The sequence below is a fragment of the Mirounga angustirostris genome, unplaced genomic scaffold (genome assembly GCF_029215605.1).
Source record: "Mirounga angustirostris isolate CCGP_5_RB_7025 unplaced genomic scaffold, mMirAng1.0.hap1 SCAF_5, whole genome shotgun sequence".
In the NCBI taxonomy this organism is placed as follows: Eukaryota; Metazoa; Chordata; class Mammalia; order Carnivora; family Phocidae; genus Mirounga; species Mirounga angustirostris.
The window spans coordinates 7,331,026-7,352,849 of NW_026991713.1; the positions used below are offsets into that span (position 1 = coordinate 7,331,026).

A 21,824-nucleotide genomic window follows, 5' to 3' on the forward strand; every position below is an offset into this window, starting at 1 on the left:
CTGACAATTGCATACATCTGTGTAACCCACCCCCTGGAAGAAGATACGAAACATTTCTATCAGGTCCGCCTGCCCCTTTCCAGTTAATTCTCCCGCCTCCAGGGTACTGAGGGGTCTAAGCATCCTGTGCCGGCTTTTGAGAGGATCCCTCCGGCTGCGGCGCAGAGCACGACGTGAGACCCGGAAGAAGAGAGTAGAGCACTGGCCAAGCCGGTGAAGTCTGGAACGCACCGGGGTCGCCTAGCAACCAGAAAGCGCGGTCGGAGGGTTGACGGCTCCGCCCCGGCGGAAGGGGAGGCCCCGCCCCGCCCCCGCGCGGCGTCGGGGGGCGGGCAAAGGCTTCTTATTGGTCTGTTCTCCGGAAGCGTGGGTGCGTGGCCGCGGCGCGTGTTTCGTGGGGCGGGGGGGCAGCGCGGGGTCGTGCGACGCGTGCTCGCACCCCTCCCACTGGAGCGAGGGCCCCTCGCGCTAAGCCTCAGTTTCCTCACTTTGCAGCGGCTGAGCGCGCCCCGCACGGGGTACCCGGCGCCCTGCCTCGCAGCCCCACTGCCGGGTTGGGCGGGGAGGGGCTTGGGGAACGCCCACCGCCCCAGACGGTGCGAGACTGACCCTCCCGTTCCCAGGGCCCCAGCGCAGGCCGGGATGTTTGTCCTGGTGGAGATGGTGGACACCGTGCGGATTCCCCCGTGGCAGTTTGAGAGGAAGCTCAACGACTCCATTGCCGAGGAGCTGAACAAAAAGTTGGCCAACAAGGTACTGGGCCCGCGCGGTCGCTGGCAGGCCTTGGCACCGGAGGGCCCAGCACTGCCCACCCGCCCGCCGCAGGCCTGGCCTTGGTCATGCTAAACCTCGGCCTTGGGCAAGTAGCTTAACGTCTCAGAACTCGGTTTCTTCACCGGTACACGGGATGGGGGTAATCCTTGTGCACGAAGGATGTCAGAGGGAATCAAAAAAGAAACTGAGTTTGGAAAAGGCTCTTGTAACTGGGAAATGCTAGATTCTACACTGCCAAATTACTTGGCAGTCTTGGGCAGGTCACCTACCCCTCTGGGCCTCAGTTTCCATTGGTAAAATGGAAATAATAATGGTTGTCCAACCGCGCACTGTTTTTGTGAAGATGGACAGAGTGGTTTAGAGTTAACGGTCAGGAGGTTTATCCATTCATTCCTGCAAAAAAGTATTTGTGCACCTTTTATATGCCAGCCCTACATGACTTAGTGACAGCTAGTCTGGGGCCTTCCCGCCGCCTTTTCTGTAGTAACCCTCCCTCAGTTACTCTGTGTCCTATCACTTTTTCCTTCTTAGGTGGTTATGGTTTTTTTTGCAGCTCCATGATGGCAGGGACCTTTGTCTTCTCCACACGGTACCCTCATATTTAGCCAGAGCCTGGCACATAGCAGATGTTCCGTAATTGTCTGTTGATTGAATGAACGAGGCAGACAAGGCTCTACCCTGTAGTGTGGTGGGGAGAGCAGATATGAATGAGAGGGACCCACAGCTGAGTATGTGATGACAAGTTGAGGTAAGTGCTGTGAAGGACAGGCATTCACAAGTCTGTGGAATGAAGGAGAACTCTGCCTACAATGAGGGAGAAAGCAGCTTTGTTAGGGATATGACATTTGAGCTTGAGCTGAGAGATGATGCCGAAGAGGAACTAATTAGGGGATTCTTTTTTTTTTTTTTAAGATTTTATTTATTTATTTGACAGAGAGAGACAGCGAGAGAGGGAACACAAGCAGGGGGAGTGGGAGAGGGAGAAGCAGGCTCCCCGCCGAGCGGGGAGCCCGATGCGGGGCTCGATCCCAGGGATCATGACCTGAGCCGAAGGCAGACGCTTAACAACTGAGCCACCCAGGCGCCCCTAGGGGATTCATTTTTGAGGGTGCAGAGAGAAGAGTTGGGCAGGCAGCGGAAACAGCATGTGCAAAGGCCCTGTGGCAGGAGGGAATATTTCACCCATGATAACATGGAGGAGGCTAATGTGGCCTGGGCAGAGGAAGAGAGGGGAGGGCAGACTGGAAAGGTGGCAGGAGCCAAGCCGCACAGGGCCTGCAGGATGTCATGGCAGTATTGGTCTTCATCCGTAGAATAGCAGGAGGTGATAGGCCGAGAAGGAGCCAGTAAGAGGAAGGTTGGCTGGCTTTAGACACGAGGCCAGTCCCTTCCATAGAGGTGAGGTCATAGAAGGGAGGTGTATGGATCTGGGGAATTGTTGGTGGAGAGAACTCATGAAGTCCTTAGTGGATGGCTTCCGGTTACTTTGTGAGGTAGAAGGTCAAGGGGTCTGTGGAGGGACGAAGTGTGAGCATTTTGGAGAGAGAAGGTGTGAAAAGTCCAAGAAGGGAATGTAGTCCCTTTGGGTCCTTCGGTGACCTGTTGAGATGAGTCTTCTGTATTTGAGTCATTTTTGAGGAGGCTGCACAGAAGAGGTCCGTGGTCCGGCCAAGGGCACAGATCTTGTGCTGCCGAAGCCAGTCAGACTCTGTGCCTCATTGTGGTGAGGTCTGGCCCGGACCGTAAGTTCTCTGAGCTTCTTGCTAATCGTTGAACAGTCTGCAGGGCTGTAATTGGGAGGTGATGATACCGGTGGCAGATAGAGTGACACCAGCGGGCCCGTGGTTTGGAGCGCTGTGGGTGCGGAGGGGGCAAAGGATGCTGTCTAGTCTCGGCGCCTTGGCCCTGGGTCACTCCGCCAGCCTCAGTCCCTGCGGCCACGGCTGTGTCTCCTACTTTGTGAGCGGAATGGGGGATTAGCCGGGCCTCTGACACCAAGCCCCGAGCTCTAGCATGGACCTGGAGACTTTGGGAAGTGCAGGTTTAAACCAGGGTTCCCTGGTTGTCAGTGATGCTGACTAATAATAATAGTGATCTGTGGTTGACTATTACTACTTCTAGCATGTAAGCCAGACACTGGCATGGGGCTTCACGTCCATCTTCTCTGTTTAACAAACCTGCAGCCTGGGAGGTCTATTTTTGCAAATGGGGGAAACTGAGGCTCAGAGAAGTGACCTTGGCGGTCACACAGTGGGCGTTGGAACTGGCACTGTAACCAGGATCTGCCTTGTCACAAAGGCCCCGCTCTTTCCAGAGCTCCACATCCTTCAGAGGCCCCTGACCCATGGTTACCTCAGACGGTGCCTCAACTCATTTCTGGCTGTAAAATGGGGGTAATCATTACCTGCCGTGGGTGGCGAGGGTCTCAGGAGAGCATGCTGGGGAGCCGGGCCTCAGAGTCACGGTGTGTGTGTGTGTATGCGGATGCACACAGGTCGTGTACAACGTGGGGCTCTGCATCTGTCTGTTTGACATCACCAAGCTGGAGGATGCCTACGTGTTCCCAGGGGACGGCGCGTCGCACACCAAAGGTGGGTGCCCTTTCCTCTTTTTTTTTTTAAGATTTTTTTATTTATTCATTTGAGAGTGTGCATGAACAAAAGCACGGAGGGGGTAGGGGCAGAGAGAGAGGGAGAAACAGCCTCCCCACTGAGCAGGGAGCCTGATGTAGGGCTCAATCCCAGGACCCCCAGATCATGACCTGAGCTGAAGACAGACGCTTAACCGACTGAGCCACCCAGGCAGCCTGCCCTTTCCTCCTTGGCATTGGGTTTCTTGGGGTTTGGTTTTTGGTTGTGGGAATCCTGGTCTAGGGATTGGGAGACCTGAGGCCTAGTCCTGACTCTGCCAGGAATTGACTGGGTGATAGTGGGCAGAATCTTACCCCGTCTAGGCCTTGGTTTCTTTACCTATAAGAAATGGTGGACGAGGTGATTTTTTTTTTTTTAAGGATTTTATTTATTCATTTATTTGAGAGAGAGAGCACGAGAGAGTGTGCACGCACCGATGGGGGGAGAAGGAAAGGGGGAGAATCCCAAGCCAACTCCTTGCCGAATGTGGAATCCAACACGGGGCTCGATCTCATGACCCTGAGATCAAGACCTGAGCTAAGAATCTGTTGCTACATGACTGAGCCAGGTGCCCCAGACAAGGTGATTCTGGAGGCCTCTCTCGCTCTGATTGTGGCTCCGTGTCTGTGCCCCCTTTGGTCTCATTTATTACTGAGCCCTACTCTGCCGGGCCATCAGGCTGCTCAGTCTGGTTGGGGGGGGGGGGGCCAGACAGGTGAGGGCACTTGGAATGGTCATTGCTGGATTAAAAGTGGAGAGCAGGGGTGTCTGGCTGGTTCAGTTGGTAGAGTGTGTGACTCTTGATCTCGGGTTGTGAGTTCAAGACCATGTTGGTGTAGGGATTACTTAAAATCTTTAAAAAAATAAATTAACCAGTGTGGAGAGCCGAGGGGAGTGCATCTGTCTCTTGAGAAGGAAGCTGGTTGAGGGTGGGGGACTTTGAGGGGCCCTAGGGCTTAATGGTTAAGTGTAGCCTCTGGGATTCAAATCCCAACTTGGCCCCTTATTTGCTCTGTGTCCCTGTGTAGAATATGCAATCTCTCCATGCCTCTGTTTCCTTGCCTATAAAATGAGTTAACAGTAGATTTCATATCACAGGACTGTTGTGAGAATACTAAATTAATACGTGCAAAGGTCCTAGGATGGGTCCTTGGCACATAGGGAGGGCTCAGTGGCTCATTGATTTGAACTGTTTCCCCTGATTCTGTGGATCCACTAAATGGGTTCTTCTGGGCTGGCCCGTCCAGGGCTGCGTGGGGTAGGATGGCCTCATGTGTCTGGTGGTTGGCAGACTGGCTGGTGGGGAGGGGGGCCTCACGGGGACAGCTCATCTCTGGGGCATGTGGTCTCTTCTTCCTGTAGGAAGATCCCATTGGCCAGAGCAGGTCACATGGCTGAGGTTGGCGTCAAGGGATGGGAAAATAGACTCCACCTCCCGGTGGGAGGAGCTGTAGTCGCACAGCAAAGGGGTGTGCACCCTGGGAAGGGAAGGCAAGGTTGGTTAGCGGACCTGGACGAATAGAGTGATGGTCATCTTGGCTGGGGTCCTCAGGGAGGGCGTGGGGCATTCTCTCTCCTCCCTGGACCCAGCCGAAGCAGCAGAAGGCAAGGGAGGGGCCGCTGACGTGGTTCGGGGCCAATTAGCGGGCAGGCCTGCAGCTTTCCATGCACTAGGCACTCAGAGCTGCTGAATCACAGTCTCTGGAGGTGAGCCTGCAGACTGTGCTTTATTTTATTTTATTTTTTTTTACTTTTATTTTTTTAAAGATTTTATTTATTTATTCATGAGAGACAGAGAGAGAGAGAGAGAGAGAAGCAGGCTCCCAAGGAGCAGGGAGCCCGATGCGGGACTCGATCCCAGGACCCTGGGATCACGACCTGAGCCCAAGGCAGACGCTTAACCATCTGAGCCACCCAGGCGCCCCAGACTGTGCTTTAATAAGGAGCCAGGTGCTTCTCACACAAGGCCAAGTGTGAGGAGCCCTGCCCTAGCCCATCCTGGTCAGCCTCTGGACACAGAGATGTCGAGCATTCCAGAACGTGCCATGAGGCCGCCTGGTGTCTGTGTCCAGGAATCTGGAGACTTAATTAGATTCACAGAGATGTTACCGTGCTCTGTGGACAGCCCTAGGAGCACTTAGCAGAGAAATTAAACAGACGTGAAAACAAGACCACAGGGCCTCTGTTTACGGAGAAGGATGCCCTCAAGCTGAGCCCAGTCTCTGCCTTTAGACTTGCCCTGGACAAGTGGTGAGAGGCACCAGAACTTCAACAAAGACTGGGAGGAAAAAGTTAAACTTGAGGAAATTCTGTTCTTTCATTTGGTTGTTTCTGCCACTTGGTGTAAGATTGGTTTTCATTGTCCCCCCACCCCCAGTTCACCCTGGGCCCCCTGGTTCCTTGGGAATGAGATGTGAGGATTAGGGCCCTGGGTGAGGCATGTCACATGGACCCAGATTTGAATTCTGGCTCTGCTCCCCGCCCCCTGCTGGATGCGGACCTTGAGCAGGTAACGCCGCCTGTCTTGGCCTCGGGTTCCTCATCTGTAAAATGGGGTCAACACTTGGAGCTGTGAAGCTCGCTGTGGTCTGCGGAGCGCCGTGCAGGGTGGTGCTCTGTTGTGGAGATCAATGCCATGCTTTAGGGCTGATCTTCTACCCTGGGCCCTGTTCCTGCCGCCCCCCCAGCCCACTGCCTCACCCAGGGCTGTGGCCAGGGTGTGTGGAGGGAGGCCTCAGCCCCATGCCTCCCCCTTTGTTTTGAGGGCTTATTGTCTTGTACTTCCTTCTCCCCGGGCCGGATCACTTCACCTCTCTCGGACGGTAAGTGCTCACAAGATGTCAGTCTCTGTGACTTGTGACACTGTGCCCAGGTGTCCAGCCTCAGCTCTTGTCCTTAGGGTACTTGGACATGACACCAGTGCCCTGTTACCCTTGTCCCACAGGATGACTGGCCCCGGGGGGAGCCCCTCTTGACCTGCTCGGGGCTCCAGAGTGGACTCTCCTCATGCCCACCGTTCGCTTTGTTCTGTTTTTGTTTAAGTTGTGATAAACTATATATAACATAAGACTTACCATGTTAATCACTTTTAGTGCCCAGTTCAATGGCATCAAGTGCAGTCATTGCTGGGTAACCACCACCACGCTTTTCATCTTCCCAAACTGAAACTCTGCCCCTCTTAAGCATTCACTCCCCGTTCCCCGCAGCTCCGGGCCCTGGAAACCACCGTTGTGCTTTGTCTCTATGAATTTGACTACTCGAGGTACTTCATACAGTGGAATCATCCAGTCTGCCCTTTGCAGAAACTCACTGCGTCCCGAGGCAGCCCTGCTTCTCCTGGGATTTGGCCCGAGCCTGCCCCCGAGAGCGGGTCTTCCTCTTACTGATCCTGCAGCCCCATCCTTGTTGACTCTCCCGGCTCCCGTCTGCCCACTACACACCCCGGAACTTGAGGTCGGGCTCTTGGGAGGTCACTCCAAATACGGCCCTGGCCCGGCTGGCCCTCCCGCTGGTCTGTGGCCTCCTTTTTGTTTTTAATGGAGCTCTCATTTACATGCCATAAAATTCACCCTTTTAAAGCTTACCATTCGGTAGCTTTTAGGATATTCAGTTGTGCAACTGTCACCACGATCTAATTCCAGAACATTTTCCCCACCCCCGAAAAGCAACCCTGTACCTACCAGCAGTCGCTCCTCCTGCTCCCCTCCCCCAGCCCCTGGCAACCGCGGATCTACTTTCTGTCTCTGGGTTCACCTATTCTGGGCATTTCATATAATGGAGTCACACGGTATGTGGTCCCCTGGAACTGGCTTGTTTCACGTAACGTAATGTCCTCGAGCTTCATCCATGTCGTGGCAGGTGTCTGTACTCCCTCCCTTTTTAAGGCTGAGTAATATTCCGTTTTGTGGATAGACTGCATTACGTTCGCCCCCGCTTCTTCCCTCGTGCTTCCCGCCTGGTGGGGCACGGAGAGGCCGCCCGGCGGGGAGCTGGGGGCCCCGTCGGCCCTCGGGTGGCGTTGGCAGAGCGAGGAGCTGAAGGTGCTGGTGGTGGGAGCCTATGTGGGGGTGAAAGCTGTCCGGGGAAGGTAGATTCCACCCTGTGGCCGTGTTTGGTGGCGCAGAAAGGCTTGGAGTCCTCCCCTGGCAAAGCAGGACAGAAGAGCTGAGTGGCTGTGAGCAGGTCCTGCAGCCCCTCTGAGCCGCTTCCCCATCCTCACGGCGGGGAAGCGTGACAGCCGACACGGGTGGGTGGCGGTGGGCACCGTGTGACCGGCAGGATGTAGCCTCACGGTTATTCTCTAGCTCTGGTGGGGGTCAGGCCAGTGCTGGTCACCCCTTTGGGGCTGTCAGGGGCAGGAGTGATGAGGTAATGGCTTCTGCCAGGCCCTGGGGGTCTGCCGAGTTGGGGACCACCCAGGGCAGGGCCTGCAAGCCCACAGAGGCATTTTTGTTGGCTTCTTGCCTCTGCCTTCCCGTGGCCCCGTCCATTTCAGGGCATTTTTAGCGTCCTATTCCAGGTCAGAGCTATGCCTGGGGCAAACTTTCCCATCAGAGGGAGACGGAAGACTTGTTTCCGAACCTGGCTCCCTTTGCCGGTTACTTCTGCCCTTTCTAGAATTTAAGGGAGCGAGTCTAGAGGAAGGGTGGAATTGACTTTGGAGTCATCCATGGCCCAGAATCTGGGTTCAGGAGTGACTTGTCGGGTGGGCTTGGGGGCCAGCCCTCCGTTCAGGGCCACTGCTGTTGGCCTGTTACGGGGGCCGTGCTGTGGCCCTGCAGGGGACGGGGTGTGGGTCTCTGCGGCTCCACTGGTGGGTCTGGACCCACGGAGGGACTGGGTATGGAGGGCCCAGCGGACTCCGGGGTAGCCATGGGCCTCCGGGTCAGCGGGCTGGCGAGGGTGGTCAACACTGGGAAGCCGGGGCCGCCGCAGAGCAGCCGTCCCTCACGTGCCTGCTCGTCACTGACATTCTTCCTTCACTTCCAGTCCATTTTCGCTATGTGGTGTTCCATCCCTTCCTGGACGAGATTCTGATTGGCAAGATCAAAGGCTGTAGCCCGGAGGGAGTGCACGGTAATGGTGGCCCTGATCCTCAGACGAAGCCTGGGAGCACGTTGGGGCAAGTGGCCAGGCCAGCAGGCCTCCCTTCAGCTTCCGGGCTGGGCCACAGGTCGGGGGAGGGGGGCTGTCAGGGAGCTGCGGGGGGGAGGGCAGCACACAGCCCCCTCGTGCTCACGCAACAGTGAAGGCCTTGGCCAGCTGCCGGGCTTCACCGTGAGGCCTTCCCTCAGGACCGTGGGCTGGACACAGCAGCTGCCAGAGGGGGCTCGGGGTCCCAGGCACCCTCTGGTCCCAGTTTTGCATGGTGTCCACTGCAGGTTTTGGTGGCTGGGTGGCCTAGGCGGGGGCGCAGGGCTCCGAGGTGGGGGTGGGGGGCTCAGATTTCCGTGGCGACAACTGCCCTTGTCCCATGCTGTTACTTTCCCGTGTGTTCCAGTCTCTCTAGGGTTCTTCGATGACATTCTCATTCCCCCCGAGTCGCTGCAGCAGCCAGCCAAGTTGTATCCTCCCAAGGTTAAAGTGGGTCACAGGGGAGCTCAGGTCTTTCCAAAGGACAGTCCCCGCTCCTTGGGGTGACCCTGGGGCCTGGGATCTGACACTGCTGACCTTTGTGTCCACCCCCCCCGCCCCGGCCTGCACTCGTGCTCCAGAAGCTCTGACCTGCCCATGCTCCCATGCTAACCGTGGTGTCCCCACGACCGTGCCCCCGTCTGGGCTCTCATGCTCTGTAGGTGGCGTGCTGTCCCCTTGGCTTAGGTTGTCCTCTCAGGGATCATCTCGGAGATCCCCTCCCTGGAGAGGTTTGTTCTGATTGGCTCGCCTCCCCGCTTCCCTGCTATGCGAACGGTACCGTCGGCTGACGTTTGAGGGCTTGACTGTGCCCGGTCCCGGCGCTGGGTGGTTCCCCTCCGCTGGCTTCCCCCATTGCGCTGCCCCAGCCCTTGCCTGGTCGCCCTAGGGTTGTCTGTTTCTGGGGGTCCTCGCTGAGACTGCTCCCTGGAAGGGACCCCATCTTGTCAGGACCGTGTCCCCAGGACCCAGCAGGGGACCGGGCTCCCGAGGGGGGGCGGTTAAGGCGTGGGACCGCCACTAGAGGGCGCTGTGGCTCCTCGGTGTGGGCTGGGGGAGGGGTTGGGGCTTTGGCGGGAGCCCGGGGCGCCACCCTCACTGGTTCATCGGGGCGCTGTGGCTCGGCCGTGCGGGCCGGGGCAGGGTCTGTGGGGCACGCTGGGGCTGGTCAGGAAAGCCGGCGCTGCCCGGCTGGGCCTCTCGCCGGCTGTGGGCCCTCAGGCAGGTGACCTTCCGGCGGCCGTGTCCGGCCTGAGCACCGGGAAGGTCCTTGCGCCGCGTGTTGGTCACTTTCACAGGGCACAATGGAAAGGGGTGCGGAGTCGGGCCGCAGAGAACATAGCGCAGCTTCGGCCAGCACCCCAGGGCCGACTGCGCGGGTCCCGTGGAAAGCACTTTCTGGGAGCGCTGCGTCATTACCTCCTCACCGCAGCCCTGCGGGGGCAGGCCTCGCCACCGCCCCTGTTTTACACACGGGGCCCGAGGCTCAGAGGTTGGGCCTGGCCCGGGTCATGGCCGCTGGAGCGGAGGTCTGAACGTGGCGGCTGGCCTGCGAGGACCGGGCAGCAAGAGGCCTTCGTCACTCCTGCCTCAAGAGGTGGGGCTCGCTCTGCCCTCGAGCCTTCCTCCTGCTCTGGGGCCCTGAGGATGCGTGTGCCCGCCTGGCTGTGGTGCCGGCTGGGGGGCCGTGTTCCGCAGCGTTCCCGCTCTTGCCTGTGGGGCCCAGAGCGTGCCCAGCCTTGCCTCATTCACGCACGCGGTGTGGGCCTGCCTCTCCGTGACACCCCAGCCAAGGGGCTCTCATCCTCGGGTGGGGTTTGCCGGGGGGAGGAACCCCCCGCCCCCGCGGGCTGCCGCCTGCCTGGTTGTTGCCTTGACCCCGCGCCCCGCCCAGCGACGAGGCAGAGCAGGTGTGGGTGTGGGAGTACGAGACCGAGGAAGGAGCGCACGACTTGTACATGGACACCGGCGAGGAGATCCGCTTCCGGGTGGTGGACGAGAGCTTTGTGGACACGTCCCCCACGGGGCCCAGCTCGGCCGAGGCCACGTCTTCCAGTGAGGAGCTGCCGAAGAAGGAGGCGCCGTACACGCTTATGGTGGGACGTGCACGGGCCCCGGTGTGGCGGGAGAACCCAGGCGCGGGAGCGGCTTCCTAGGGTGTTGACTGGGGTTCCCCGCCTGGAGCCCCTCTCCCCGCAGGTCAGGGCGCCGGTCCCTGATGAGTTCTTAGGTGGTCACTTCTCCCTGGGGAGCCTGTTTCGGAAGCCAGGGCATAACACTGGGAGTGTCAGACTCCGGACGGCAAGAGGGACCGAGCCCTCGCTGGGTGACAAGGCTGCTGATGAGCAGGCTGAGGGAGAAAGCAAGCGGGGAAGGGGCGTGGGAGCGGGTCAAGCACAAGAGTGGGGCTTCGGGGAGGGGTGACCCTCCGTCGGGGCTGCTCCCACACCCGACCAGGTGTGCGCATGGGGTGGCAGGGGAGCTGTGACCAGACCTGACCGGGGTTCCCTGGGTCTTCTACCCTCATGAAGGGACTGTGATGCAGGACAAAGTAGGACTCATTTCTGGGGCCTGCTAGGAGGGTTTCCCGGTATAATTGTGCTGCAGGTGGTTTGCTTTGGGGGCCGCTGTGCTTTGTCAAAAATCTGGGTGGCCGAGGGCATCCCCTCTGCATGTTTGTGGAGGCTGGGGCGCGGGGTCACTAGGCCTTCCTGGCAGGACTGAGAGCATGCCCAGGCCTGGCCTGCCGGTGGCCATGTTTGGGCAGGCCTGGGGGTGAGGAAGGGAACCTGACCCAGCTGAGGCCTTGGGGCCAGAGGCCATGCCCTTAGAGAACCAGCACTTTCCTTAGAGGCCCCAGGAGAGGTTGGGGCAGGAGAGGGGAGCTGGGCTGTGTTCCCCGGGGGCCAGCTGGGAGTGCTGGGGAGGCCCCTGGATTTCGCCCCATCCTCTTGGCTGGTGTGTGCTCGCTCCACTAGTCCCTTTGCCTGTGCGGGGCGCCCGGAAGGGTGGGCCCCTTTGCCTCCCGAGGTGGCTCAAGCCCTGAAGGTAGATGAAATGTGCTTGTTTTCTCTCTCCCTGGGCAGGGATCCATCAGTGAGCCGGGCCTGGGCCTTCTCTCCTGGTGGACCAGCAGCTAGCCGTGGGGCTTGACGGCGGACCTTGGCCAGTCCGGCAGACCCCAGCCCAGCCCCGGGGAAGGTGGCGCAGCCGGCCGTGACCACCACGGCCGCTTCCGCAGATGCCGAGGAGCAGAGTGCGTGCCCCGCCAGACGAGCTATCCCCGAAGTCACGCTCTCCCTCTGGACCTCTGCCTCTTGGCGACGGCGCACGCTTTTAATAAAAGACGGTATCCGTCAGGGAGGAGCCACCTTTATCTCCGTGATCTAAGGTCACCGAGCTGCCACAGCTGGGACTGCCTGTCCTTCCTGTGCCCGGGTCACTTCTGCAGGTGACCTGCCCCCATGGCAGGACTTGGGGGTTGAGGGCCTCAGGCTGGGCTCTGGGCTAAGCTTGGTGGCTCCCTAAAGTGACTGAGCGAGCGGCTGGCCTGGGTAGCTGCTAGCTGTCGCCAAGTCTTGACCTTTCAGGGACAACCGCCTTTTTCCCCACCAGCATTTGGAAGGCAGGGGCCTGGCCTCAGGCAAGCCAGCGCCGTCAGGGAAGTGGAGGCCGTGGGCTTAGGTGGCCCGAGGGCCGGGCTGGCGACCAGCTGTGTTATCCCCCACCACCACCCCCGGCAGGACAACGGTCACTTGCAGACCTCGGCCACGCCAGGAATACTCCGTGGGCCTGCTGGCAGGGCCAAATCCCAGACGAGGGTGCACAGCACCTTGTTTACTCAGCACAAGGGCTCTGCCGGGTTCCTCCTGCCTCTTCACTCACTCCCGCAGGACCCGCAGGCTTGTCTCATGGCGCCCACAGGACACCGAGTTTCCGTCCGGCAAGTCTCGTGCTGAGGAAGGGCCCTCCCTGGAGGCCGCCTCTGCTCCACGGGCACCGGGGCGTGGGTCCTGCCCGGGGACGGCGCTCCAGGGGGAGAAGCAGCTGCAGAACGATGCCCGCCGCCGCGTGGCACCGCAGCCTTGAGGGAGGGGGCTGAGTCCATGCCCAGGGGAAGGACACGAGGGGGGCCATGCGGATGCGGGGGCGCGGGGAGGGGAGGCTGGCCCAGGGCGCAGGAAGGTGGGGCTGAGAAGATGCGGGAAAGCAGCCTTCCCACTTGAACTTCGTGGCAGTGGCAGGTCTGCTGTGGCGTGGCCAGTGGGGGCCTCTGCCGACAGCAACCCGCCCCGCGCCCTGTACGGACACCACCACTCACACACACGGACAGTCACCGAGTTTGGATTCTTATTTTCCTTGTAAGAACAAAAGTTTCTTTAAAATCCTTGAGCCACCAGTGAAATGAGGCAGGAGAAAAACTTTAGATGGGAGTCTTGTCATCAAAAATAAATACAGTTGAATGGAGCTGCTCAAGATCTGAATCAAACTAAACATGGGAAGGCAGGGGGGCTGGAACATTCTTTTAAGAACCCCCCCCCCCCAACTGTGGGTCACTCGGCGGGCTGAGCACACCGTCTTGGAGCAGGAAGCCGTGGCTGGATTGGGGTGGATCCAGTTCTGATGATGCGCGGGCTGCACTGGGGTCCCCGGCCCCGGGTCCAAGGAGCAGGCGGGCAGGGTGTGGAGCCGGACCTCAGTGCTGCTGCAGTTCCTTCATCCTGTTCAGAGCACTGCCGGCACGGAACCACTCGATCTGGGTCTCGTTGAAGGTGTGGTTCAGGAGGATGGTCTCCTGGGTCCCGTTGGGGTGCTTGATGATGCATTTCAGGGGCTGTAGGGAGTGGGGAGAAGCGGAGTGGCTCTTAGGAACACGGCCCTGGATTCTGCTGCAGGGTCAGGGAGGTGGGGTGCACGCAAGGTGAACCTCAGGGGCCAGCAGGCAAACCAAGCTCTAGGCCAGGTCTGGGCTTGGGTGGCCCCAGTTAAGACCTGGATGGCGGGGCGCCTGGGTGGCTCTGTCATTAAGCGTCTGCCTTCGGCTCAGGTCATGATCCCAGGTCCTGGGATCAAGCCCCGCATCGGGCTCCCTGCTCAGCGGGAAGCCTGCTTCTCCCTCTCCCACTCCCCCTGCTTGTGTTCCCTCTCTCGCTGTCTCTCTGTCAGATAAAGAAAATCTTTTTAAAAAAAGACCTGGATGGCATGACTCCCAGGGCCAAGAGGGTCCTGCTCTGCGTGGGCTGTTGGCCTGAGTGCCAAGCCTGCCCTAATGAGTGGGGCCTGAGCTGGCTCCACCCTTGTCTCTGGGATGGCACTTCCTTCTCTCCGAGGGGGTTGCCTTGACAGTTTAAGGGCCCTTCCAACTGAAACAAAGGCTCATGGGAGGAGAAACAAGGGGGGCCAGAAGTGGGTGTCCCCGACCTGCCCTCCCTCCCTGGCCCCCTGACCTTGCCAGGAGCAAAATCTTTCAGGCCCTGGATGGTCAGCTTGTCCACGGGGTGAATCTTATTGTAGTCGGCTGGGTCAGCGAAGGTGAGGGGCAGCAAACCCTGCTTCTTCAGGTTGGTTTCTAGAAGGCAGAGAGCATACTGAGTCATTCCACAGCACGCAGGGCCAGCCCCCCCTTCTCTGCACAGGGAGCCTCACCAGCCTAAAAGCTTTCTTTTCTAAGCCCAGTGAGGGCTCTGGGAGAGGGACCCTGGTCCTGCCATCTGGAGACAACTCTGAGCAGAACCAAAAGGACCAAGGTGGCTATACTCCCAATGACAGGGTACCTTCTGCCTGAGCCTACGTAAGCGTGCTGGTTTGGGTCTCCGTTGGCCTTCCTGACAGATATTCACAATCAAAATCCTCTGACCACGTGCCCTGGATTTCTGCTGCTTAGGTCTGCAAGTTTGGAAGCAAGTTCCCATCTTGGGAAGCCGTGGGCCTTGGACCCAACGCAACTCAGAAGGGGCAGAGATTGTGGCGGAAAACGGGAGCTGTGGACACGGCATGGAAACCAGGCGCATGGCTCCAGGCCTGACTCCACCACGGGCAGGGTGGGTGACCGTGGGCTGCCAGGGAGGGGAATCGGATGTGGCGGGACCCGGCTCCACCTTACCATGGATCCTGGCAAAGCTCTTGGTGATGATGGCCCGGCCCCCGAGGTGGCGAGGCTCCAGTGCTGCGTGCTCCCGGCTCGAGCCCTCCCCGTAATTCTCATCTCCGATCACTACCCACCGGATGCCATGTTTCTGTCAGGCAAGTGAGGCGGCCATGAGGGAGAGGACGCTGGCCCCCTGCCTGCCGGCCCTGGACTTCCTGAGGTTCACAGGTCAAGGGGCTAGAGAGACCCCTCCCTACCTGCTCCCCAAGGGCTGGTGAAATCAGAGGTGAATCAGGCCCCAATCAGGCCCTGAGGGGACGGAGGTGATCAGACACAGGCCCTGACTCTCTGCAAGGGGCAAGGGAGGTGCCACCTACCCATCAGTACTCAGGACAGAAGCAGGCGTTGGGGGAAGGCCAGTGTGGGATTGGAGCAGGGGCATGTGGTGAGGGTGACACAGGACTGCCCCCGTGGCACCAGGGCATCCTTCAACTGCAGAGCTATTGGTGTGGGCCCCTGGGGGGAGAGCACCCCTTCCCTGCATCCCCGCCCCTGCCCCCACTGACCAGGACCCACCTTGTAGTAGCGGGCAGTGTCAGGGACAGGACCAAACTCCTGAGTGACGGCGTTGCGCACGGAGTTGGCTTTACCGTTTTCGATGTTGATGGCGCCAATGAGCAGGTTATTGGAGATGTTGTCCAGGTGCCCACGGAACTTGAGCCAGGGGCCCGCAGCCGAGATGTGGTCGGTGGTACACTTCCCTTTGACCTTGGGTGGGTGAGAAGACAGAGATCAGGGCATGGCGCGGGAGAGGTGGATGAAGGGAGAAGCCCTCTAGAGGCTGGCAGCAGACCCAGCAACTGCGACCCAGGAAGGGTGACAAGGGCAGCAGGTCTGGCTTTGGACACACAGTCTGCCGCCCTGGCCTTGCCACACTGTGACCATGAGGGCTCAGGCCAGACCGTCCCCGACCCCTTGAAGGCCCTGCACTGCTCGGTGACTTGTCCAGGACAGGACACCCACAGGGGGCAGAGGCTGGACAGGCAGGTCTGCTCATTCACCCTTCCGACCTAGGCCCCCAGGCAACTGACGCCCAGGCAGGAAGACCAGCCACAGACCTCATGCTGGACCCAGAGAAGCCCGAGGACGTGTCCTGGTCCTGGCTGGTCACCAGTTTTATCGATCACGTGGGCTTAATACCGGCTGCCACTGCCTGAAGACCCTTAGTAAACAGCAAAAATCCATGCCTGACATGGGTCTGAGGCCTCTGGCCACACCACAGAGGCTTGTGTCCGCTCGGCTCCCAGACACGGGCCAGACCAACCGATGCCCAACTGCGGGAGCAGAGGACTCTGTGGTTTCTGCAGCCTGTGTGGTCAAGCCGGAGGCGTGGAGACCTGGTGCTCTTCTAGCCCTTCCTGTGCCGCACCCACGGCCCGTGGCCGCTGCAGGTGACCCTCACCGGCTGCCGCCGATGGCCAAGCACCCCAGACACAGCTGGCCAGAGCCAGCTCGGCCTGGCATGGGGCGGAGGAGAAAGGGACACTGGGCTGTGGAGGCCCTGGTTCCTCTGCAGCCGACCTCCGTGCCGGCCGCCGCCCCCCACCCCCAGCCTGACCTTCCCCACTGGCGCCCAGGGGAGAGCACGTGGTTTCACAGCCCTTCCTGCTGCTGAGGGCAGGGCCCGGGCAGGCCGGGGCTGTTCTCCCCCCGCCGCTGACCTTGATGAGGATTTGCAGGTCCTCCAGGTCTTTGCCGTCCCACTTGTCAAAAGGCTCCAGGAGCTGCAGGCGTTGGCTGGTGGGGCTCACATCCACCCGCTGCCCGCTACTGTCCTTGGGAGGGTGCTGGTAGGTGTCCTGCCCAGGGTCGAACTCCTGCAGGAGATCGGGACATGCTGGGTGCCGAGTGCTCCGTCCCCACGAGGACAGGCTCCTGTAGAAGCGCCCCCCCACCGCCCCCCACACGGAGCTGCCTCATTCTCACTGCCAGTGCCATCCTGCCTGCCCAGGAAGGAGTGTCTTAGCCCCACAGCGAGCGGCAGGACCTGCTCACCGCTTGGGGAAGCTCATCTGCATCCGGAGCCTCCAGCTTGAATTTCTTGCCATCCTTGCCTGTCAGGAAGTCAGTCTCTGGGTTGAAGTTGAGGGTGCCCGCAATGGCCAGGGCTGTGACAATCTGGAATGGAGGTGGCCCACTGCTGGTTAGTACCAAACACCACTCCCACCCCCCAACCTAGCAGGAGCCCAGACGGAAACGGGGAATGGAGCCCAGGTACATCTAAGCTCTGCACACACAAATCCTCCCCACAGAGGCCAGAGCTGCAAGAACGTCTCTGGGGGTGCAGGTCACGGGCACGCGCTGGGGCCCTCGCACAGAAACGCCGCTGCGGCAAAAACGTTCCCAAATGGGCAGCTGAAGACATGGAAGGAAGGCGCCACCTCTTCAGTCACTTTTGTGGGCTAAAAGTACTTCTGAAACACTCATTTAAAGTCAAGAAACAAGAGCGTGTAACCTTTATCTCGAGGTTGTGAGCTCAAGCCCTGCATGGCGTGTAGAGATGACTTAAAATCTTTTATATAAAAAATAAGAAGGCAAGAAAGCCTGGCCGTGTGCTGCCAATGGCCGAGGCCAAATAGCCACTGCGCCCTGGAGCGCTTGGCACATCAGCGTTCCTAGTCGGAGGCCGCCTTCCCGGAGACGGTGCACACGCCTTCCGCACTTTCCTGTAATCCTGACAAGAGCCTGGGGCACAGAGAAGGACAGTGACTTGGCCAAAGCCGTACGACTGGGTGGAGGCAGGGCTGCCCTTCGTCCTGGGGAGGGACTCCAAGCTCTGGCTTGTGACCCTAACTGTGGCCGACAAGCCCCTCAGACTCCCGGGCCGTTGAGGGGGCCAGGCAGGGAGCAGAGGGAGCGTGACGCTTGAGGCCTGTGGCTCTTGGTTTCCACCCAGAAAGCCCCTTGCTCTGCGATGCCAACCCTCCCTCAGCAGCCCCATGGGGTCAGACGCCCGGCCCCAGAGGCGGTCCTGGGTCACGGCCCGGCCGGGCAGGCTCACTTCCGGGGACGTAACGAAGGCGTGGGTCTCGGGGTTCGCGTCGTTGCGGCCTGTGAAGTTCCTGTTGTAGGAGGTGACGATTGTGTTCTTCTCCCCCTTCTTGATGTCCTTTCTGCCAGGCCAGAGGAGACAGGGTTAAGCGTGTCTGTCCTTGTCACCAAGCCCGTCCTGCCTGGCTTATGACAGAAGAGGGGGAAACGGAAAGACCCTGAAACAGCCACCTCCTCCCTGGGACTCACGCATACAGAGCAGGAGGGACCCTGGTTGAGCCCAGAGGTTTGCTTGGACCACAGGTAAGGCAGGCAGAGCCCAAACCAAGGCCTGACTTTCCCGACCTTGGGCCACTGCCTCCGTTCACACGGCTCCCTCAAAGCCCCTGGCTGCATCTGGCTTCAGCCAGGTGGCCACTCCTTCCTCTTTACTTCCAGCCCAACTTTCTAGTCCTTCCTAGAAAAGTTTTCTAGTGTGCAGTAGCCCCTGAAGCTACAGGCCTGGGGCTGAGTCTCTTCTCTCCACCCAGTAACACTTCCCCTCAATATCTGGGGCTCTGGACCCCAGGACACAACCGGCTGTCCTATCAGAGGTGCACCTCTCACCTGTCCCACTGGCCAATGCAGGGGCCACAGGCATTGGCCAGGACGATGCCACCCACTTCCCTTAGGATTTGTGCCTGCAGAGAGGAGGACACGGAAAGGTCAGGGGCAGGCTGGTGGCTGATGGGCAAGGGTGGGTCAGCAGCTTGAGTGATGAAGAGCCGTTCTGGAACCCTGGGGCAGCTGCAGGGGGACCTGTACCCGCCCCAGCTGACAAGGCTGTGGCTTGTCCTGCCCGAAGCCACGTTGCTCAGCGGTGGGGAGGGGGAACCAGGGGCAGGGCGTGTGGGCACTCACATAGCCATCCCGCTCAATGGTGGCACGGATCTGCTCAGAGCCTGGTGTGATGGTGAACTGGGACTTGCACTTAAGTCCATGGGCCAGCGCCTGCTTGGCCACGGCTGCCGAGCGCCCCATGTCCTCATAGCTGGAGTTGGTGCAGCTGCCGATCAGACCTGGTGCATTGTGGGTGGTGGGGCCAGGGGTCAGGACCAGAGGTCTCCACCCGACCTCAACTATCCAGACCTGGTCAAGAGTTCGCCAACCGTGCCGGGCCTGGGGCTGTTCTTAACGGAGACAAGTTGGAAGCAATCCAACTGTCTAACACCACAGGACAGGCTGCTCCACGGCCCAGCCATTCAGGGGAAAACGACGTGGCCAGTGAAGTGAGTCAGAGGGCTCACTCCAGAATACTAACAGTGACCACGGCTGGATCAGGGCTTTTAGGAGATAAAGTTTCTTCTTTCATACTTTTGAGCATTCTCTCCTTCTTTAATTGCTTTATCATCAAGGAGAAAAAATTATTTTTTAAAAGTCTGTGATAGTTATTCAAAAAGTCAATGAAGACTGGATGGCATATTATTGATAGCCCTCAAGATAGTCTTCACTCAGCAGTTCAGCAATCTGCTTCTAATGAAACCACCACCGTTTCTGCACATTTGCTTCGACCACTGAGGGAAAACACACAGCAATGTTTTACGCCAGACACCGTGTTAACTTGCCGCCCCTCCAACATTTACAGGTAAACACAGTATCACCCTTGTTTTCCAGACAGGGAACCGAGGCACAGGTGGGTAATGTAACTTGCTCATGGTCGCCCAGCTCTGTAGTACCCAAGCCACATTTAAGCCGAGGCCACCTGGCTTTGTGGTCCACGCTCCAGTCACACCATCCGGTGACAGGGGCCAGTCATCATGACATGCCAGTGTGTCCGTACATGTAAAGCATGTGAACGGAAATCAAGCAACAGGGCTGGGCTGATGAAATGTTTGTAAAACAAAAGTAGACACATGTCAGTATGTACACGTACGCAGAAAGAACCCCTCCAGGACCTCCTTGAACTGGTTTCTGGTTGGGGGTTAAGATGAGGAGTTTTGAAAATTCACCTGTTTGTGAATATTCACTACAATGAGAGCATGTATTTCTTTTTGGTATTACCAAAAAAACTAAGTTTTTTAAAAAACCACAAAGAAGAAACAAACTATTCCAGAAAGTGCCTGGTACCTGTAGGAAGTGCCCACAGCGAGCGCGGGCAGGCATCTGCAGCCCTGGGCAGGCCTCCTGGTCCCGCAACCTGTGAAGCCAACAGGGTGGGAGGTACTCACCCACTCGGATGTCCAGAGGCCATCCTTCCTTCTCTGCCACGGTGCCGACTTCTGCCACAGGGTGAGCCAGGTCAGGGGTGAAGGGCCCATTGATGTGTGGCTTCAGCTGAAAAAACAAAGGGGAGAGAACCAATCGTAGTATGGAAATCTTAGACTGTTCTCCAGAGGCTGCGTTGCTTCCACTCCCCCAGGTAATCACAGAGGACCTGGGAGGCCGACTTCTAGCTCAAACCCAAGAAACACCCGAGTGGTGGGCTCTGTACACGCACCAGCTGCGGGATCCCTCCAACCCTGTGAGGCTCATATTATCTCCACTGTGCAGATGAAGGAGATGGCGTGCCTTGCTCAAGGTCACTCATGGTCACAGAGTAGGAGATGGCAAAAGCATGGAAGGAATGAAGGAAGTCAGCATCATGAGTCCATTGTCTCCTACACTATGATGCTCTGTCATCAATTTTATGACAAAAACAGACTTAAAGCCAGGTGCTTTGTCTGTAATAATACTTGCCAATAAATGCAAAGCACTTAGCAAAGCGCCTACACATGGCTCCCAATACATGTGCCCAAATACTACTACGTGAATTAGCGCATTCAGGTCCCATGGCCACCTGATATTTTACACATGATAAAGTGAGCCAAAAGAGGTTGAGGAACTTGCTCAAGGTCACAGGCTTCAGGTGGCAGGGTCAGGAATTAGGATTTGAACTCATGAAGACTGTCTTCAGGGCCTAAACCTTCAACCAGTCTACTCGGCTGCTTCCTTTCCTCCAGCCTGCCTTTCCTCCACCTTCCAGATGCTCGCTCTGGTCTGCCGGTCCCAGGGTGCCAAACACTGCCCAGGCCTAGGAATCTTGGGCCATGACCTCTGAACTCAGATAACAAAGCAAACTCCAGGGCAAAGTCTTGGCTTCTGCTAACGCCAAGATGGAGGCAAACTGAGCCAGTTTCTGAATCAGCAGCCACAGCCTCCTCTCCCACCCAACTGCAGCCTGATTTGGGCAGCAGTTTGCAGGGGCACTGGGGAACCAAAGGCCCAACTACCCTGCTGGGTGTGCAGGCAGGGCCCCCTAGGAGTTCCCAGATGGGGCCTGAACTCCCCACCCTCAGAAATTCCTTGGACCCAATTGCCTTCCTCACCTCGTTGAGGTTAATTTCAATCAGTTGGTCATAATGGCAGCCAGGGTCAGGTACCAAGTGATCCTTATATTCATCAGCTAGTTTGGCAATGTCTGAAACCAGTAAGGGAGGGAGATTAAAGCATGTGGGACAGAACCTGGTCATGAGACCATCCACCCATCCATACACCCAGCCATTCGAGCCAGTTCCCTGGAGAAACAATGAAAACGGCACAGGACACAGTCCCTGCCCTCAAGAAGAACACAATCTAATGAAGGAGTTATCAATGAGCCTTATATTAACTAGGTTTAAACTTTGGCTTGTGGTTGGGCCGGCAGGAGTGTCAATACGAGACACACAGGAACATGGAACTTTTCTAGGAAGGACTGGAACATGGGGACACAGAAGTAACAACTGAGGTTCAGCGTCAGGGAAGGCTTCCTGGAAATGAGAAACACTGTATTTTGAAGGAGAAGGTACCTGATAATGAAAGAGAGGGATGGGACGGCCAGGTAGGACTCCACGTGCGCAGCTCTTGGAAGCAACTGGACAAGCTCTGCCCATGACCCCTGGCTTCTGGTTCCACCAACCACCCTTGCTCACCTCCCTTTGGAGGCTCCAATGATCCCTCCCACAGGCCCTATTTCTTCCTCTGAGCTTCAAAGAAGCCAAGCTAGAACCTTAGGAAAATTGTGGGGGAGGCTGAGGAAGTGGTTCTGGTTCCAAATGTTTTCCTCCTACTGGGCAGGAATCATAAACAGAAGCAGATTCGTGTCATTTCCAGAGCTTCCTGTAGGGGGCACCAGGGACCAGACCAAAAAGACC

General features: G+C 58.3%; 2 protein-coding genes across 6 annotated transcripts in view; one reads left to right on the plus strand and one right to left on the minus strand.

Annotated features, from left to right (window-relative positions):
• Nucleotides 1–387: 387 nt before the first annotated feature.
• On the plus strand, nucleotides 388–11,896 carry POLR3H (RNA polymerase III subunit H). 4 transcript variants are annotated; one of them, XM_064590556.1, is made up of 6 exons: nucleotides 388–753; nucleotides 3,269–3,365; nucleotides 8,394–8,480; nucleotides 8,905–8,968; nucleotides 10,432–10,736; nucleotides 11,624–11,896. In XM_064590556.1, the coding sequence occupies exons 1-5, from the start codon at nucleotides 643–645 to the stop codon at nucleotides 10,691–10,693; spliced, it is 621 nt and encodes a 206-aa protein (XP_064446626.1). In that variant the 5' UTR covers nucleotides 388–642; the 3' UTR covers nucleotides 10,694–10,736; nucleotides 11,624–11,896. The 4 variants fall into 4 exon arrangements, with proteins under 4 accessions (XP_064446626.1, XP_054362761.1, XP_064446625.1 ...); XM_054506786.2 differs by lacking the exon at nucleotides 11,624–11,896 and having other exon boundaries at nucleotides 388–518; nucleotides 624–753; nucleotides 10,432–11,252; XM_045872444.3 differs by having other exon boundaries at nucleotides 389–753; nucleotides 10,432–10,633.
• A 974-nt stretch (nucleotides 11,897–12,870) lies between these two features.
• ACO2 (aconitase 2) overlaps nucleotides 12,871–21,824 on the minus strand; it is a 57,215-nt gene continuing 48,261 nt past the window's right edge. For both annotated transcript variants that reach the window (XM_045872442.2, XM_045872441.3), the window contains 11 exons: nucleotides 21,021–21,112; nucleotides 19,884–19,989; nucleotides 18,577–18,734; nucleotides 18,283–18,356; nucleotides 17,687–17,798; nucleotides 16,681–16,803; nucleotides 16,347–16,502; nucleotides 15,202–15,393; nucleotides 14,641–14,773; nucleotides 13,985–14,106; nucleotides 12,871–13,371 (listed from right to left, as the gene is read on the minus strand). In XM_045872442.2, the coding sequence (XP_045728398.1) occupies nucleotides 13,234–13,371; nucleotides 13,985–14,106; nucleotides 14,641–14,773; nucleotides 15,202–15,393; nucleotides 16,347–16,502; nucleotides 16,681–16,803; nucleotides 17,687–17,798; nucleotides 18,283–18,356; nucleotides 18,577–18,734; nucleotides 19,884–19,989; nucleotides 21,021–21,112 (1,406 nt within the window). In that variant the 3' untranslated portion in view covers nucleotides 12,871–13,233. The remainder of the gene's footprint in view (nucleotides 13,372–13,984; nucleotides 14,107–14,640; nucleotides 14,774–15,201; nucleotides 15,394–16,346; nucleotides 16,503–16,680; nucleotides 16,804–17,686; nucleotides 17,799–18,282; nucleotides 18,357–18,576; nucleotides 18,735–19,883; nucleotides 19,990–21,020; nucleotides 21,113–21,824) is intronic.